Source organism: Melitaea cinxia, chromosome 4, assembly GCF_905220565.1.
Source record: "Melitaea cinxia chromosome 4, ilMelCinx1.1, whole genome shotgun sequence".
Lineage (NCBI taxonomy): Eukaryota > Metazoa > Arthropoda > Insecta > Lepidoptera > Nymphalidae > Melitaea > Melitaea cinxia.
In genome coordinates, this window is record NC_059397.1 from 18403807 (window position 1) to 18423277 (window position 19471).

At 42.2% G+C, this 19471-nt stretch overlaps 2 protein-coding genes and 1 long non-coding RNA gene across 4 annotated transcripts in view; 2 read left to right on the plus strand and 1 right to left on the minus strand.

The window, feature by feature from the left end:
• LOC123670345 (exocyst complex component 7) overlaps window positions 1–11960 on the minus strand; it is an 18690-nt gene extending 6730 nt beyond the window's left edge. The window contains exons 1-12 of the mRNA XM_045603843.1: window positions 11727–11960; window positions 11418–11583; window positions 10892–11019; window positions 10555–10629; window positions 10322–10439; window positions 9700–9911; window positions 9561–9625; window positions 9062–9162; window positions 8075–8251; window positions 7214–7395; window positions 3857–3995; window positions 2257–2349 (exon numbers count right to left, since the gene is read on the minus strand). Coding sequence (XP_045459799.1) covers window positions 2257–2349; window positions 3857–3995; window positions 7214–7395; window positions 8075–8251; window positions 9062–9162; window positions 9561–9625; window positions 9700–9911; window positions 10322–10439; window positions 10555–10629; window positions 10892–11019; window positions 11418–11583; window positions 11727–11774 — 1504 coding nt within the window. The 5' untranslated portion in view covers window positions 11775–11960. The remainder of the gene's footprint in view (window positions 1–2256; window positions 2350–3856; window positions 3996–7213; window positions 7396–8074; window positions 8252–9061; window positions 9163–9560; window positions 9626–9699; window positions 9912–10321; window positions 10440–10554; window positions 10630–10891; window positions 11020–11417; window positions 11584–11726) is intronic.
• On the plus strand, window positions 659–1525 carry LOC123670347. The gene is made up of 2 exons (XR_006745905.1): window positions 659–1224; window positions 1260–1525. It is a non-coding gene; the product is annotated as an uncharacterized LOC123670347 (long non-coding RNA).
• A 383-nt stretch (window positions 11961–12343) lies between the features above and the next one.
• Window positions 12344–14425, plus strand: LOC123669972 (protein transport protein Sec61 subunit gamma). 2 transcript variants are annotated; one of them, XM_045603481.1, is made up of 3 exons: window positions 12344–12453; window positions 12621–12718; window positions 14199–14425. In XM_045603481.1, exons 2-3 carry the CDS (start codon window positions 12625–12627, stop codon window positions 14309–14311), a joined length of 207 nt encoding a protein of 68 aa, XP_045459437.1. In that variant the 5' UTR covers window positions 12344–12453; window positions 12621–12624; the 3' UTR covers window positions 14312–14425. The 2 variants fall into 2 exon arrangements, with proteins under 2 accessions (XP_045459437.1, XP_045459436.1); XM_045603480.1 differs by having other exon boundaries at window positions 12377–12533.
• The last annotated feature ends 5046 nt before the right edge of the window (window positions 14426–19471 follow it).

The window sequence follows — 19471 nt, forward strand, 5'->3', positions numbered from 1 at the left end:
GCACTTTCTGTACAATTAGATTTAAATGTTACTCACTTAGATGTTAAAACTGCTTTTTTGAATGGGATTTTAAATGAAGACATTTATATGGCTCATCCACAACTTGATTTAAATAATAATAGTAGAAAAATTGTTAAATTAAATAAGGCTATTTATGGTTTGAAGCAGGCGTCAAGATCATGGTATGAAAAGGTTGATCAGTGTCTGGTTGAATTGGGTTTTAAGAGAAGTGATGTAGAACCATGTGTATTTACAAAATTTCATAATAATGTTAAAGTTATTATTGCTTTGTATGTGGACGATTTCTTTGTATTTTCAAATTGTAAAGTAGAGACAAATAACTTAATTTCAATATTGAGTTCAAAATTTCAGATTAAAGATCTTGGACAGGTAAAGCATTGTTTGGGGATGAGAGTAAATTTTGATAAAGAGAATAATGTTTGTACATTAGATCAGGAACAATATATTGATCAATTGTTAATTAAATTTAATATGTTAAATTGTAAAGAGGCTAGTACACCTATGGAGTTAAAATTAAATATTGATAAAAATTGTAATGTTAATGATAATAATATACCATATCAGCAATTAGTAGGTAGCCTCATGTATTTGTCTGTGTTAACAAGGCCTGATATAGCCTTCAGTGTTAGCTTTTTAAGTCAATTTAATTCTTGTTATACCAGTACTCACTGGAATTATGCTAAACGGATTCTCAGGTATTTAAAGAGAACTAAAAATTATTGTATAAGGTATATAAAAGGAAGTTTTGAATTGTTGGGATTTGCTGATGCTGACTGGGCTAATAATAGTATTGACCGGAAATCATATACAGGGTATTGCTTTGTGATGTCAGGGGGTGTCATATCATGGGAAAGTAGAAAACAAAGGACTGTGGCTCTTTCCAGTATGGAAGCTGAGTACATGTCAATGGCAGAGGCATGCAAAGAATTAATGTATTTGAGAGTATTGTTGTCTGAAGTCACTAATCAAGATGTATGTCCTATTACCTTATACAATGATAGCCAGAGTGCTCAAAAATTTGTTGTTAATCATGCTTTGAATAGGAAAAGTAAACATATAGATATCCGTTATCATTTCCTAAGAGATGCTGTTAGTAGTAATATTATAAATATTGAATATGTGTGTACTAATGATATGCCAGCTGATGTTCTTACAAAGGCACTCGGTGTGACAAAGCATTACCAATGCATTGAAGCTTTAGGAGTTGTTAATTTGTAAAGAGTTGTTAATTTGTAAAGATTTGTTAATTTGTAAAGAGTTGTTAATTTGTAAAGTAAGTTTCATGTGATGTAGTGGGGGTGTTATAATAATACATCAAATGAAACAAATGGTGCCATCTATTGGTGATGTTGTAGAGTAATTGAATATTGATTGTAATCTGTTGAATTGATTGAATGATTAGCTTTTGTAACTCTTTCCTTTAATTGTATAAAGTAGTTCGCTGTTCGCCACCATTGTGTAAACTTGTCGTCTTTATTAAATTATAATTATTACTAACAGTTTAGGAAAAAAAATGTAACTAACAAAAATATGGACATATGTCTGAATTAAATTATTATTATATTATTAAAAATAAATGCACATCAATTTCAATTTGTGTATTTCTCTTTTGACTAGAAGCAAAATAGACCTAAGACTAATCCACATTTTAACTGAGGTAGGGCACAGCAGGAAATTTCCTGCTCAAAATACCTGTGGAGCAGCCCGACTGGGGTAGTACCTCGACCTTAGAGAAGATCAAAGCTAAATAATACTGCTTTTAAGCAATGTTGTGTTCCTGTGGGTGAGTAAGATGACTTGAGCTCTTGGGGCAACGTGCTTGCGATGCTTGTACGAACTCCAACTTAATTTTTGAGGTTTTTATAGATGGCGCTATTGGTATTTTTAGTCGCGCTTACATTATTAAACTTAAAGTTAAGTTTAGTTCTAAGATTTCTTAATAGATGGCGATGCCTGTCTTTTACATCGCGCTTACATTATGATGTATGTAACAAGTCTTATTAAATTTGGCGGAATGTTAAATTTGTATACTCTTAAAATATACCGTTGGTGCACAAGGTTTTTTTTTTATATTTACAACCCTTGTTGCATCCCTCGTTTTGACCTGTCAACACCGGGTGTTACACAATGCTTCTGGTGTTGCAGGCGTCTGTAAGCTACGGTAACCGCTTACCATCAGGCAGGGGGGGATTCAAGGAAGGGGGGGGGGGGGTCATGAGTGTGAACAGTACTCACGCATGTAGAGCGCCAGCAGCAGCGCGCTGCGGTCGGGCGCCGTTAGCGCGGCCGCGGCGCGCGCGTACGACGCCTCGTTGGCCAGCGCCGCGCCTGTGGGCGGCGGTAACTACACTATAGTCTGTTCAACGAGAAGAGATACCAAATGTAAACAAAGGCCATCATTTTTTCATAGCGACGACGGAACAAACAAAATGTAGTCTATCTCTTTCTATCTTGTTTGTTTGCTATCTGCTGCACGTCTCTCTGCAAGGTCGAAGGTGATTTGTATTATTTATTTTTATTTCATTTCGTGTCCTGAAGCGCTCGGGTGACTTTTATATTTCGATAATTATTATTTAAGAAGTGTCAAATCTTAAATACCTAATTATATTTAATTAATTATATTTAATTCAGTAATTATAAAATATAAATATATTTTACATTTAAAATTTGTGTAAGTAAAAAAAAGGTTACAAAACCCTGCATAGTTGAATGACCTTGCATTTGGTTTATTTACATTTGGTATCTCGGCTCGTTGAACGCACTATAGTGTTATGTTGCTAGAGCTTGCTTGTTTCAACGCGCTAATCTCGGGAACTACTGGTTAAGATAGAATTTTTTTTTTTGCATAGATTATTTACAACAAACGTTGTTCCCTTAAATTAAAACGAGTTGAAACAGCAGAAGCAGGGCAAGTTTTGACGCAGGCGCAATTCTTCATAACTTAATTGGGAGGAAAGACGGAATAGAATTTTTTTATCTAAAAATTTAGAGATAGTAGTAGACGTGGTTGATACGGTGCCGTCCACGATAATAACGACCACACAGGTCCCCCTATGGACTGCAATCTAGCAAAGCGGAATACACGATCCCGTGGGATTGTGGGATCCTATACCATTATTGATTGAATTACGAGATCCAGCGTGTCTACAACGCAGATCTGCAGATCCCGCAAATTTATTTATTGGCGCCAAATCTTTTACCTAACACGCCAAAAATTAAGAAAAAAAATAATAATAAGTAAATCATTAAAATTTCTGACGGATCTTTCTGATGGAGTCAGAAAATGCAATTCCTGCTGATAGTTCTTAATAAAAAACGGTGATTGTATGGGGAGTTATTGTAAACTATAGTGTTTGGAACAGGGAACCCGAAATTTTCATACAATTTTTATCCATTAATTAGATTAGCCCAGATTAAACCAGATTTAAGGGGATCATAATCATTTCCAACTGACAAGTAATTTATTCGATTGGTTTGAAAACTGAATCTTAACTGTATTAAAATGTTAGTACTAATATTTAATTGTATCTATAATATAAAAATGAGTCGCTGAATGTGTTGCTAAGCGCAAAACTCGAGAACGGTTGGACCGATTTCGCTAATTCTTTTTTTAAAATATTCCTTGAAGTACGAGGATGGCTCTTACGGAGAGAAAAATTCTAAAAAAAAATTAATAAAATTAAAGAATCGACTGTTAGGCGATACGAAGTTCGCCGGGTCAGCTAGTATTATAATATTATTATAGGAGCGTGGGTCACGCGGGATTTAATGAGCTACGGGATTTTAATCCCGCGGGATTGAGAAATGCGGGGTTTGAATCCCTAGTCCCCCTCACCGATGACGTGCATGTGCGCGGCGAGCGCGTGGCAGTAGGCGAGCGCGGCGGCGGCCAGCTGGTGCACGGTGCCGTCCACGGCGCCCGCCGCGCCGTCCCCGCGCACGCCCTCCGCCCACTCCTCCAGCGAGCGGACGCACTGCAACCGCACACGGGCGGGGTTAATACCGGGCCCCAGCTAGAGCACGGAAACTGCAATAAAATCTCGACGCGATACTGGTATCTGGATATCTAACTTGAAATGTTATCACTCACGCTCCCGCCGCCTCTATACTGGCAAGGAGTTTAGGGTGGAAATGCATTTCCCAGTGAATAGAAAAGTGAGGGGCGTGCTGACGTGGTGCGTGCAGGCGGCCAGCAGCGCGGCGTAGGGCGCGGGCGGCGCGGGCGCCAGCGCGCGCGCCAGCTCGGGCTGCAGGCGCTGCAGGCGCGCCGCCAGCGCCCAGCACGTGCCGCGCAGGTAAGAGAACAGTAAAGGTGGTGCTGACGTGGTGCGTGCAGGCGGCCAGCAGCGCGGCGTAGGGCGCGGGCGGCGCGGGCGCCAGCGCGCGCGCCAGCTCGGGCTGCAGGCGCTGCAGGCGCGCCGCCAGCGCCCAGCACGTGCCGCGCAGGTAAGAGAACAGTAAAGGTGGTGCTGACGTGGTGCGTGCAGGCGGCCAGCAGCGCGGCGTAGGGCGCGGGCGGCGCGGGCGCCAGCGCGCGCGCCAGCTCGGGCTGCAGGCGCTGCAGGCGCGCCGCCAGCGCCCAGCACGTGCCGCGCAGGTAAGAGAACAGTAAAGGTGGTGCTGACGTGGTGCGTGCAGGCGGCCAGCAGCGCGGCGTAGGGCGCGGGCGGCGCGGGCGCCAGCGCGCGCGCCAGCTCGGGCTGCAGGCGCTGCAGGCGCGCCGCCAGCGCCCAGCACGTGCCGCGCAGGTAAGAGAACAGTAAAGGTGGTGCTGACGTGGTGCGTGCAGGCGGCCAGCAGCGCGGCGTAGGGCGCGGGCGGCGCGGGCGCCAGCGCGCGCGCCAGCTCGGGCTGCAGGCGCTGCAGGCGCGCCGCCAGCGCCCAGCACGTGCCGCGCAGGTAAGAGAACAGTAAAGGTGGTGCTGACGTGGTGCGTGCAGGCGGCCAGCAGCGCGGCGTAGGGCGCGGGCGGCGCGGGCGCCAGCGCGCGCGCCAGCTCGGGCTGCAGGCGCTGCAGGCGCGCCGCCAGCGCCCAGCACGTGCCGCGCAGGTAAGAGAACAGTAAAGGTGGTGCTGACGTGGTGCGTGCAGGCGGCCAGCAGCGCGGCGTAGGGCGCGGGCGGCGCGGGCGCCAGCGCGCGCGCCAGCTCGGGCTGCAGGCGCTGCAGGCGCGCCGCCAGCGCCCAGCACGTGCCGCGCAGGTAAGAGAACAGTAAAGGTGGTGCTGACGTGGTGCGTGCAGGCGGCCAGCAGCGCGGCGTAGGGCGCGGGCGGCGCGGGCGCCAGCGCGCGCGCCAGCTCGGGCTGCAGGCGCTGCAGGCGCGCCGCCAGCGCCCAGCACGTGCCGCGCAGGTAAGAGAACAGTAAAGGTGGTGCTGACGTGGTGCGTGCAGGCGGCCAGCAGCGCGGCGTAGGGCGCGGGCGGCGCGGGCGCCAGCGCGCGCGCCAGCTCGGGCTGCAGGCGCTGCAGGCGCGCCGCCAGCGCCCAGCACGTGCCGCGCAGGTAAGAGAACAGTAAAGGTGGTGCTGACGTGGTGCGTGCAGGCGGCCAGCAGCGCGGCGTAGGGCGCGGGCGGCGCGGGCGCCAGCGCGCGCGCCAGCTCGGGCTGCAGGCGCTGCAGGCGCGCCGCCAGCGCCCAGCACGTGCCGCGCAGGTAAGAGAACAGTAAAGGTGGTGCTGACGTGGTGCGTGCAGGCGGCCAGCAGCGCGGCGTAGGGCGCGGGCGGCGCGGGCGCCAGCGCGCGCGCCAGCTCGGGCTGCAGGCGCTGCAGGCGCGCCGCCAGCGCCCAGCACGTGCCGCGCAGGTAAGAGAACAGTAAAGGTGGTGCTGACGTGGTGCGTGCAGGCGGCCAGCAGCGCGGCGTAGGGCGCGGGCGGCGCGGGCGCCAGCGCGCGCGCCAGCTCGGGCTGCAGGCGCTGCAGGCGCGCCGCCAGCGCCCAGCACGTGCCGCGCAGGTAAGAGAACAGTAAAGGTGGTGCTGACGTGGTGCGTGCAGGCGGCCAGCAGCGCGGCGTAGGGCGCGGGCGGCGCGGGCGCCAGCGCGCGCGCCAGCTCGGGCTGCAGGCGCTGCAGGCGCGCCGCCAGCGCCCAGCACGTGCCGCGCAGGTAAGAGAACAGTAAAGGTGGTGCTGACGTGGTGCGTGCAGGCGGCCAGCAGCGCGGCGTAGGGCGCGGGCGGCGCGGGCGCCAGCGCGCGCGCCAGCTCGGGCTGCAGGCGCTGCAGGCGCGCCGCCAGCGCCCAGCACGTGCCGCGCAGGTAAGAGAACAGTAAAGGTGGTGCTGACGTGGTGCGTGCAGGCGGCCAGCAGCGCGGCGTAGGGCGCGGGCGGCGCGGGCGCCAGCGCGCGCGCCAGCTCGGGCTGCAGGCGCTGCAGGCGCGCCGCCAGCGCCCAGCACGTGCCGCGCAGGTAAGAGAACAGTAAAGGTGGTGCTGACGTGGTGCGTGCAGGCGGCCAGCAGCGCGGCGTAGGGCGCGGGCGGCGCGGGCGCCAGCGCGCGCGCCAGCTCGGGCTGCAGGCGCTGCAGGCGCGCCGCCAGCGCCCAGCACGTGCCGCGCAGGTAAGAGAACAGTAAAGGTGGTGCTGACGTGGTGCGTGCAGGCGGCCAGCAGCGCGGCGTAGGGCGCGGGCGGCGCGGGCGCCAGCGCGCGCGCCAGCTCGGGCTGCAGGCGCTGCAGGCGCGCCGCCAGCGCCCAGCACGTGCCGCGCAGGTAAGAGAACAGTAAAGGTGGTGCTGACGTGGTGCGTGCAGGCGGCCAGCAGCGCGGCGTAGGGCGCGGGCGGCGCGGGCGCCAGCGCGCGCGCCAGCTCGGGCTGCAGGCGCTGCAGGCGCGCCGCCAGCGCCCAGCACGTGCCGCGCAGGTAAGAGAACAGTAAAGGTGGTGCTGACGTGGTGCGTGCAGGCGGCCAGCAGCGCGGCGTAGGGCGCGGGCGGCGCGGGCGCCAGCGCGCGCGCCAGCTCGGGCTGCAGGCGCTGCAGGCGCGCCGCCAGCGCCCAGCACGTGCCGCGCAGGTAAGAGAACAGTAAAGGTGGTGCTGACGTGGTGCGTGCAGGCGGCCAGCAGCGCGGCGTAGGGCGCGGGCGGCGCGGGCGCCAGCGCGCGCGCCAGCTCGGGCTGCAGGCGCTGCAGGCGCGCCGCCAGCGCCCAGCACGTGCCGCGCAGGTAAGAGAACAGTAAAGGTGGTGCTGACGTGGTGCGTGCAGGCGGCCAGCAGCGCGGCGTAGGGCGCGGGCGGCGCGGGCGCCAGCGCGCGCGCCAGCTCGGGCTGCAGGCGCTGCAGGCGCGCCGCCAGCGCCCAGCACGCCGCAGCGCCCGCCGCGCAGCGCGCCGCCGCCTTGCGGCTGCGTGCGCACACGCGCTCCACCTCCGACGCTGCGGGCCGAAAGTTCCATTCGTCAACAAATCTATAATAAATATCTACACACTATACAACAATGAATTTATGCTTACATTGTTTTGGAGCGAAACGATAAGTGGCTTGTCATTTTTATTAAAACATCTATTTCTCAGTTGTTAAACATTAGTTGTATCGTGTATTAAAAAACCGTGTGAAGACGTTAAATTAACGTGTGAAATGTTAAAATCATGTGCGAAATGTGAAAATAACATGTGAAAACTACGGAACGGAGCATGAGTAACGTAAGTTGTATCGTTTGTTGATCTTGGAATCGAGATCGTTTTTATTTTAAAAATAACTTATGAAACGTGAAAATAACATGTGAAATGTGAAAATAGCGTGTGAAAGGTGAAAAAAAAAACGCTGTTAAATGTGAAAATAACATGTGAAAGCTGCGAAATTCTTCTTCTAACATTAAAACTTTAACCATGGATATCTCCATAACCATGGGGTTTCGAAGTGTGACAGCGGTACCAGGGGTGGCGTAGTAGCATTATCTTACACATATATTACACCCAGACTCAGGCGGGAATCGAACCCGCAACCCGCGGAACTGAAAGTAGGTCTGCTACAAGCTGCGCCAACAGACTAGTCAATAGGAACTATCCATTTGGCCGCGACCCCGCTCGATGACGTCACGGCCACAACACTCACCCAGCAGCGCCAGGCAGTCCTTGAGCACGGCGGCCAGCAGCGCGGGCAGGCGCGGCAGCGGCACGAGGCCGAGCGCGTGGCGCTGCTCGCGGCGCGCCACGCGGCACAGCGCCGCCGCCAGCGTGCCCGCCGCCTCCGCCTCGCGCTCGTCCAGCGCCTCGCTGCACTCCTCCGAGTCTGCCATTATTTATATATTGTTCGGTCAATTACCGAGCATTTAGGTGTTGCTCAGCAAAACAACACCGCACATGCATGGCGCCGCACTAAATAAATTAGGCCGACGCCGTGCATGTTACTTCAGTGCATAATTCACCGTGTCTATCATGGGATGCGCTCATTAACATTCTTTAACATTAATAACATTTCAATTTAATAAACATTTTGAGTCTATAGTTCTTTCTAATTTTAACTTTAAAATATAAAACATTTCGCTAAGGCTCAGGCACCCTACATACATAGAGAATACTACAATGACTCCACTCTAATTAATGGGATTCGCAAAACGAGAATTGGATCCCCGATCCTTTTTTTCAAATTACGGGACTTTAAGATTGAGTCATATACATAGAAAATTGTAAAATGACTCATCTCTAATTAATGGCATTCCCAAGACGAGAATTGAATCCCGATCCTTTTTTTCAAATTACGGAACTTTAAGATTGATACCGAAATTATAGACAGCAAAAACGTAAAAGTATGTTATATGAATCAGATGTTTTACTTATTTCATAAAATAACTAATCTTTGGATGTAAATTAATTTTTTACTTTAAACGTAATATCTTTGTATAAAATTTTTCAAGCACTTGCATTATGTTTACCATGTTTTACAACAGACAAAATTAAATCAAATAATTAGTCATCTCTATCGAAGAATAGAAGAGAAAGAATAGAGAAAGCTAAGATAAGCATTTAAAGATATTTTGATTGAGAATTATGAACTACTAACGCCAGAGGAGTTATTTATTTATGTGATTGTAATACTTACAGGCATCGCTTATTGAACGTCGCGGACCGATGGCCAGACCGGTTGACTGTTCCAAAGTTTGTGACGCTTTCATCATTATATTGATCGCTCGCTTCTCCAATCTATTCATAGACAAAAGAGGATTGTTCATAAAAAAAATGTTCGCAAATAGGGAGATAGGTCTTTGCGTGACGAAATGTGACAATAGTAAGATTTTTTCTGTATACCTTCAAAATAAAAAAAAATCGAAATAATCTGTAAGCTGTTTTCAATCACGAAATTATCGGAATTAAGGGGGTGAAGGCCTAGGCCTAGGCCTTTTTTGTAAAAAAAATATTTATTAGAGGTCACTGAAAGTGTGACTCAACGTGACAAGGGAGGATAGTCCAAAACGGTAATATCAAAATAATAATTTTATTGACAGCCCTTAAGAGTACAGTTATACAACAGTCCGTTGTAATGAAGAAGTCATTGCTGAAGAGAATAGAAACAAAAAAGTACATTAAAAAAATTTACTTACACTTTCTGAATTTTGCTCGTCCTTCTCTGAGTACTATCCGTACGATGCAATATATTTTTTGTTCTCTGTAAAATAAAACAACCTTATTAGCTTCAACGATAACAAACCAATTATTTATTAAATAAGAATTCCAACATACCGTGAGCGGTGACGCAGCCATAGACCTAGACCTGAGGTAATCCTTGAAAGCTATAAGCGAGTTCAATGCAGCGGGCCCCCGTATAGCAACCAAGGGGCCTGCGGGGGGCCTGCCCGCTGCACTGAGCCATGCGGCTGCAGCGCGCATCGTCTCTAAAGCAGTGCTCGATGTGGAGTTACCACCACTTACACTTACACTGTCTACACTTGAATCTGAAATTTTGAAACAAAAGACCTTATCTTACTAGACAGTTCAATAATACATCAGGATCAATTTACATTTTTATTGTTTTTTTTTTTTTTTTTTGAGACTAGAAAAGTAAAAAAAAAATGTTTGAATATTTTGCGTTAAAATTTGAGATAAGAAGTAAAAACAATATGTGTGTACTATATTTTTAAAAGACTTTTATTTAATAGCATAGAAACTTGTTTTAAACAATAATAATAATAAAAAAAAGATTGTGCTTGAAGGACCAATTTTTTTTACTTTGAAGATTCTTTTTACATTTTAACTGTCAGTACTGTTATGTACAGATTGTTTAATTCATAAATTACTTACTTTGTATATATTTATATTTACATTTTACGCACTAGAAAAAAAAACTTTAATTTTTTAAACCTACCTTCCTCCAAAGCAATCATATCCATGAGAGAAGTAGGAGACAGAGGTCTAGTGTTTCTACTAAGAAGTTCTTCAAATGCATTCTCTAATTTAAGAACTCCAGCATTATAAAGTTGATTCTAGAATATAAAATATATAATTATAGGCTTTGTAACTGCATTAAGAACTAATCATAATTATAAAAAAATAATGAAAAATGTTAATGTTATTATTCTAAATAAACAAAATACTTACAATATTTTCTAGCTCAACACTTGTGGGGTTATTTTTATTGAAATAATTTTGAGCCTCTGACAACTTATCTAAAGCCTGAAAAGGATAGAATAAAACAATAACATAAAAACCAAAACACTTGCAATTTTTATTAAAATACAAAATCGTAAATAGTATAAAAAATTGTATACTTAAAACAATAATTATAAAACTAACCCCGTAAAGTATAAAGGAATAAATAGTTTGCAATCTCTAACCATATTTAAGTGTAACCTTAATTAGAATTTAATTAGTCTTTAGCAATAAATAATAATTATGAAATTTGAACAAGAAGTGAATATCACCTTCGTCCACCTACCTCCAGATAAATGTTCAAAGACTCTGTAGAGCCGGTAAGAGGACCAGCTTGTATAAGATCAGCCAATTCTCTAGACACCATGTAAAAGTTGATTACATGATCCAAAGCTGTTACTGTGCGTTCCATATCTATAAAAAATAGTAAATATATATTTTAGGATATGCAATAGAAGTTTTGGCAATATTTTCTAACTTGTCTAAGTTTGTTACTCTAAGACAAAATTAAAATAATACATTTAAACATTACTCCTAAAAACGAAATTTTAATTATTTAATAATAGTTTTTTATTATTATCAGTTTATACAAAAAATGTTATCTAAGATTATTATAGATTACAAAAAATGACAATTTAGTAATAATAACAATTTTTTGATTATACACCAAAAAACATAAATTAAACACACAAAAAAAATGTACAAGGCAATCTTATCACTGAAAGGGTAATTTCTTCCAGACAACATTTGGGTATAAAACCCAATATAGTAAGAGCGGTGAGGAATATAATATATAGTTATAATAAACTTACTATGATGTATCTGTTGTAATCTAGCGGTGTCACCATACAGAGGCAAAACAGCAGTCTCCAGCTGCTGCAGCCTCTGTTCACAAGCACCGAGCACATTGCACACGTCGTTGGCGAGAGACGAACTTCTCTTCGCCGCTGCTTTTAGCTCCTGGATATTCGTCATTTCCTAGCAATCGTAGTATACGCCCCGTTAATCACCACAATTTTTGTTAAACATTTTAACATGAAGAATTGTTTAATTGAAATTAAATTTAATGATATTATTTAATACTTAAAATTAATATCAATAAGGTGTAAATAAATTAATACCCTTTTCAACTTCATTTCGATTTCAAACTTTTTCTCCACAGCATACATTTTCTATTAATGTTAAATTAACGTATACACTTAAAAATTCAACTTTCACTTCTATCACTTTATTATATACTACAGAATCGCTGACTTTATAGCATATTTTATAAAAAATAGTAGCTATAACATACAATAAAAATTAAATACTACTCTTCGTGATAATTATAATCACAAATTGACAATATTAGAAATCAATGTGTCAAAAATTGTCTAATTTTGACAACGACATAATTATATGTTGATGAGTTTTGATGGAGCTTGTCAAATGATTTTTTTTTTCATTATAATAATAATTTATTTATTGAACTACTATACATGTTTACAATTCACAACTTAAGAATTAAATATTTACAGATTGTTATGGAACAAAATATATCTACGTGGAATTAAAATTCATGTCAGAACTGATCTTACTGCAAAATACTCCACGTAATAAGATAACTATTTCTTTCAAATTTCTGAAATTATTATTCATTTTATAGTGATAAAGTAAGTTCAAATGTTAAAAATAACATTTTCTTTTGTAAAAATACTGTTAAATAATACTTTTTAAGTGCCATACAAATAGTTGTATTATACGAGAATCCGAAAAAGTTTGTGGTGACGTGACGTACGACGTCGAGACGTGGCTGACGTTCGTAGCTTTTACTTGTCACAAACTCAGCTCGTCTCTTGTGAAGTCGAGGTATTTTTATTTTATTTGTGAGACAAATATTAAATACCGCGTCGCTCGTTTTCAAAGTGAATTAAAAAATATATTTAATAGTGTGTATTATTTCTAATAATATCATGAATAATGTAAGTACAATTTCTTATACATAATTTGTTAAATATGTGGTGTTCTGTTTTCAGAAAAATGGATCAAATTGCCAAGTTTGTTGAACCTGGGAAGCAGTTCGCCAAGGACTCCATCAGATTAGTCAGAAGGTGTACGAAGCCTGACAGAAAAGGTACGATTTTATTGACAATATCCTAATTCATATTAAGATTATTCTGGAAACAACGATTGAAATTACTGTATATTAACAAAAAGCAAATGATGATTTTCAATCTACATATACAAATATCACACTTTTTACGCTTCAAGTTCTACTTTTATTAATAAAATATTGTTTTTATGAAGTAAACATCCACAAATCACAACAGCTGGCCATGCTGGCATACAGCCATTATATCTGACGTTCTATATTTGACCATATCATCTTAATAAAATTAATTTATAATTAATGTAACCCATTATCAAAGTAAGTATTTACCATGTAATAGTTATTATTACCTATGTTATATATAGTAGTATTAAAGTTGCTCTAGAGATTGACCAGTAAATTTTTGCATAAATACAAATACAATTCACACACATAGACACATTTATTCTGGCTCACATATCATTCTGCTTTAAACATTTATTTTTGTGAAAATGCCGTATTCTGCTATATAGACTTGTGCCATAAAGTGTTCAAAAAGGAGGTTCACTGAACTCACTAACACAGATTATATTAATAATCCTTCTGTAGTTTGGATTAGCCTAATTTTTTTTTTTTTTTTTTTTTAATTCAAACTATTACTTCTGTTCACAAATGACTTACGATTTCAAGGAATATAAACTTTCATATTATTATAGAGTTCCTGTGTTACCTGTTTGTTAGATACAATACTGGCTTTTATGTATACACTTCTATGTATTTGAAATATTTTATTGCAACATACATTTTTAATAGTATGGTTTAATAAAATTCACATATTTTACTCAGAGGAAAAATCATTTACATTATTTTATGAAATACTTCGAAAAATATTCATTTAAATTATGATTACATAAATTCTTTTCTTGCACTTTATTAGAAAGCTTGTATTAGGTTTGGTGTATGTGGCTGTAACTCACTTGTTACCACCTCAATGTCTAATTTGTTTTTTTAATTAATAATTCATTTAATAAATAATAATGTGTTTTTATTATTGTTAATTTACTTCTGTACACTATTTTCTTGTATTTGTCAAAGTTTGCGTTTAGAAAACAGAGTGTATGTGCGTTTTCTTTACACGTTTGTTTAATTATATTGTACAATTAAGAATTATTAAAATAAATATTTTGTTTTTCTTTAATACTACAATACATTTCTTAACTTGAATAAAATTTTCAGTTCACATTACAGAAATTAATTTTGAGTTTTGCGTAAAACAGTAACCAGTGCAGTCTAATAGTGATAGAATAAATAAATAAAAGGCTTAAACTCTCTCACATATTTGAGGGAAAATACTGCATTGCTAACCACAGGTGTATGTTTAAAAATAGCAAATCACAACTTTAAAAGTTACTCTTTTATAAACCGTCAATCAATCCTTTATGTAGTCGTATTTTTAAAATGCCTACACAAGAGAAATTACTTAAATACTTAGTTTTACTAATTCGTTTGTATGTTCATTTTCCAGAATTCCAAAAGATCGCCATAGCCACAGCTATCGGTTTCTGCATCATGGGTTTCATCGGTTTCTTCGTAAAGTTGATACACATTCCCATCAACAACATCATTGTTGGATCGTAGGCTAGTAGTAGTTTAGTTGTACCTTACCATAAGCCCTTGGATTTGTCTAAGTTAATTCTCACTTTCATAAAGCTATCATCAAATTCTCTTAGAATAAATTATTTCATTTTCTAACATTTGTTTTATTGAAACAATTACTTTTTATTGAAATTTCGTAAGTTCTTTACGATCTTTGTATAGCTATTTGAAGTTTTAAATAATTTTATTTTATTAATAATTATTAATAAACGCCTGCAGAAAGTTCTATAATAAATAATGTACAAACAAAAAAAAAAAAACGGAACATTGATAGATTTTTGTGTTATACTGAAATTTAAAACAGTGAATTTAAGAATGTATTAGTTTAAAAAAGAAAACAATTTTATGAATATAAAATGAGATTTAGCAATTTTTGAATTTACAGACATAACAAAGTGATAATGAGAATAAAAATGATGAAAAGATTACTTAAACGGTCCACTTTTTTTATTTAACAATTTATGTACACTAAGATAGCAAAAGGAAATAGCTCTTATAAACAATGCTGGTACAAAGGCACTACTTATCCCATGATGGAATCTCTTCCAGTAGTCCTGCCACAGGAAACTTATAAAACAGTCGCAAAATTAGCGTGTACAATCTAAACATATTGAGAATAAAAATATAATACATAATAAATACATAATTATACAATATATAAATGCACACATACATAATAATAACACGTAGATACAAATAATATGATACTTATACATACACGCATACACATATACGATACATAATATAATACATACGATAATATATTCCAATAGGCATAAGAACATTTTTAAATTATACTTAAATTATTGGATAAGAGTCAGCCCGAATTCACAAGACTCTATTAGTATTGATACCATACCTACTTGCAATAAGTATGTTACAGGTACTCCTAACACACTTATTAAATTAATATCATAACATATTTTAGCTCCCTCCAGTCATAGACTAAGAAGTGCATTAACAATTGCAAGTGCAATTATGGGGGTGGCTTCATTGCCGTAACCACACAGCATTCTGAACACAGTAAATAAATTAAACTATACAGCAAGTCATAAATACTAGTGGTCACGCAATGGTCGAAATTCGACTATAACTATATAATTTATATGTTTAAACATTATTAAGGTTCTGTTGTCAAAAACTATACTTCGATATAATAATAAACAAAAGAGTATATACGCGCGCGCGCGTGTGTGTGTTTTTTAAATTATGCATAAAAATACATTATTAAATGTATTTTTATGCATAATTTAAAAAAATATTAGCATTTTGCACTCCTCAATATAAACTATAAGTGTGCGAAATTTCATACTCCTCCGTCCGTGCGATTTTCATAAAAAGGAGTACAAAGTTTTTCCTTCACGTATTAATATAACAGAAGATATATAGATATTTAGCATACATACACGGTCGTCAGTTCCTAAGGTAAGGAAATTAATGCCTGTGCTTTTTGTAACAGCCAAATAAATACGTGCTTTTTGTTATAATTTTATTGTTCATATAAATAAATATTTAACACACCCATACTTAGGGTGGGAATCACAGACAACTCAACAGTAAAGCGGTGCATTCGAAAATTCTCGTAAAGTGTATAATTATATGTCTATGTACTCGCCTCATAGGATGGCCACGCCTGTTAAACCAGTCAGACAATGAGAACCCAAAACCGATCAGCCTACTTTCCATTATTAATCTTTAAAAGTATATCGAAGAGCGCATTTTCTAGGCTAGCTAGGTAATTCCTGTGATGTGGTAAATTTGTTGCCAAATATACAATCTCGTTTTGTATTAAAAAAAAACTCACTTTAAGGATTTTGTTTTCATATATCTTTGCAACTTTTTTTCTAACATAAGTCGAAAAAAAAACCAAAACTACAAAATTGAAAATAATCCTTATGTTACCAAATACCTATGTAACTTAAACAGAATGTATAAAAAAATAAAAGATGATGTAATAAAATTTAACAATTTATTGTCTCTTATCATTTTATTTGTAGGTACCTATATGTTTAACAATTCAAATACTAAATCTGAATCTTGATATTTTTATGTTGTAACTACGTATACATAATGGCAGCTTTTTTTGTCAACTAAGGTGACCATAATTATTGTATTAAAGACAGAGAGAGATTGTGTTCTTTCTTTTTTGTGTGTTGATAAATATATATTTTTTTATATTAATTAGGAGCCTCTTATAGCTTATTTGTGATTTAATCTCATATTTTTGTGATATTAACATTTATACTATTATATTGCTACTTAACAATTACTTAGCAATATAAAAGCGATTTATTATACAATATAAAATTGAATTAAGAAAAAAACTATACAAAATACGTAATTAGGGCCATTCATTAATTACGTAAGGGTCCAGAGGATTTTGACCTGACCACGCTGGTAGAGAGATTCGTAACCTCGCTTCAACGCTCAATCTCACCCAGCTAGTCCGAGAAGCAACTAGGGTACCCGATGTTGACTCGCATATTGCCAACTGTTTGGACCTACTGCTGACAACAGATCCTGACCGCTATTCGGTTTCGGTCTCATCGCCTTTAGGCAGCTCCGACCACTGTCTGGTGAAGTCTGTATCCGTTTATTCGCCGCTCTTTCCCTGCCCCAAAGGCACCCGGCGAATATGGCGATACAAGTCAGCAGATTGGGATGAGATGCGTTCTTTCTTTGCATCGTACCCGTGGCGGCAGATTTGCTTCTCCTCTGATGATCCTTCATCATGTGCGAATGCTGTGGCTGATGTGCTGCGTCAGGGAATGGAGTATTACATTCCATTCACTGACGCTTCAGCCTCCGTGGCAGCTCGACCCTGGTTCAACTCTGACCGTTCTCGTGCTGAAGCAGAAAAGAACACTGCTTACCTGGCCTGGGTCGATGCTCGTAACCACAAGACAACAGATGTGAGCCAGAGGAAGAAAGCCTATAATAGAGCTGCCAAGTCTTGCAAGAAGGCTCTCCGGAAGGCTCGATTTGACCACATTGGCAGAATTGGGACTAGGCTTTCGTCATACCCACCTGGTAGTAAGGCCTTTTGGTCCCTGGCTAAGTCGGTTGAGTCGAACTTCTGTCGCCCCTCACTACCTCCACTGCTAAAACCCGATGGATCACTAGCCCACACCACAGAGGAGAAGGCAAACCTATTTGCAAAACTCTTTGCGGAATCCTCATGTTTAGACTCAGGCAGCGCCACACCTCCAATTTCTTCGATTCGATGCGAGACGTCCATGTCTGAAGTCCGAATTCGTCAAAAAGAGGTCCTTAAAACCTTGCGCAATCTGGACGTGAATAAAGCTAGTGGTCCTGACGGAATACCTGCCATAGTACTCAAAACTTGCGCACCTGAGTTGTCTCCAATCCTGACACGTCTGTTTCGTCTCTCTCTAGCGACAGGACAAGTGCCGAAAGCCTGGAAGCAAGCTAACGTGCAGCTTGTGCCCAAAAAGGGCAGTCGAGCTGACCCTGTCAATTACAGACCAATTTCCATAACGTCCATACTCTGTAAGAGTATGGAACGTATACTGAATAATCGGCTTCTGGCACACCTTGAGGAGAACGATCTTCTTAGCGACCGTCAGTTCGGTTTTCGTCGCAAGCGGTCCACTGGTGATCTTCTCGCGTATGCCACACACATTTGGAGTGAGGCTATCGAGAAACACGGGGAAGCCATAGCGGTCTCGCTCGACATCTCGAAGGCATTTGACAGGGTCTGGCACGATGGCCTTATTAGCAAACTTCCCTCATACGGCCTACCCGCTTCTCTCTGTGTTTGGATATCTGACTTCCTGAGGGATCGATCAATTCGCGTGGTTATAGACGGTTGCGAGTCCGATCGTTTGGTCATCAATGCCGGGGTCCCTCAGGGGTCTATACTCTCGGCAACGCTATTCTTGCTGCACATCAACGACCTGCTCAAACCCGGGACCTTTGGGTATGCAGATGACAGCACCGTTGTCGAGCGTTACATGTCCGACGCACGAGCGAGTGGGTCTGAGATCCAGTCGCTGAGGGAAGCCATGATTCAGCGTCTGAACTTGTCCCTTAAAGCCGTCTCTGATTGGGGTGACGCAAATCTGGTCAAGTTCAACGCCTCTAAGACCCAGGCGTGTCTCTTCTCGGCAAAACGGAGTCCTTTCCAACTGACTCCCTCTTTCCGAGGTGTGCCCGTGCCCATATCCGGCCACCTGGAGCTTCTTGGCGTTACTCTAACATCCACCCTCAATTTTGGCTCGTACATAGAGGCAAAAGCTCAAACAGCTGCCAAAAAACTGGGCGTCCTCTCGAAGGTGAGACAGTACTTCACTCCGGAACAGCTTCTGAATTTATATCAAGCACAAGTTCGATCATGCATGGAGTACTGCTCTCATCTTTGGGATGGCTCAGCCAAGTACCAGCTGGAGCTTCTTGAATCAATTGAGAGACGAGCCAGGAGGCTCATCGGTGACGATGCACTGGTCGCCACAAAGCTGCAAAGCTTACATCATCGGCGTAGGGTGGCCGGCCTGTCGGTTTTTTATCGGATACACTTCGGAGAGTGTGCGCAAGAACTCCATGACCTGATTCCGCCCTCCCCCTTCCATCATCGTACAACCAGACGATCTGCGTTACGTCACCCTTATATGGTTGACATTCCCCCTATACGCACTAAGCGATTCGCTAGTACATTCTTGATCCGTACGGCCAAAGAATGGAACTCTCTACCAGCGTCTGTGTTTCCTGAAAGCTATGACCTGGGGATCTTTAAGTCGCGAGTGAATAGGTTACTTCTAGGTAAGCGTGCTCCATCTTAGACCGCATTTTCACTTATCATCAGGTGAAATAGCGGTCAAACGCCAGCCTATCTATGTATAAAAAAAAATAGAAAAATTAACATGCCCTTAGTTTGTGGGGAGGTCTAACTGATTACGTTACGTTATATTTTCCAAGTCGATCTTTTATATTAGAAATCGCGCGGTCATGTGGTTCACCAGGGAACATATTTCATTTGCGTGTTTTACCTACTGGTAAATGGCATTCCAATGACTAGATATTTAATAATATAACATCTGTTGAAAAAAAATATTTGATTTCGTTCTAAAAGTTTGGTGTAACTGATCCTTTTCTAACAATATTTTATTGTTTTGAAAAACGAAA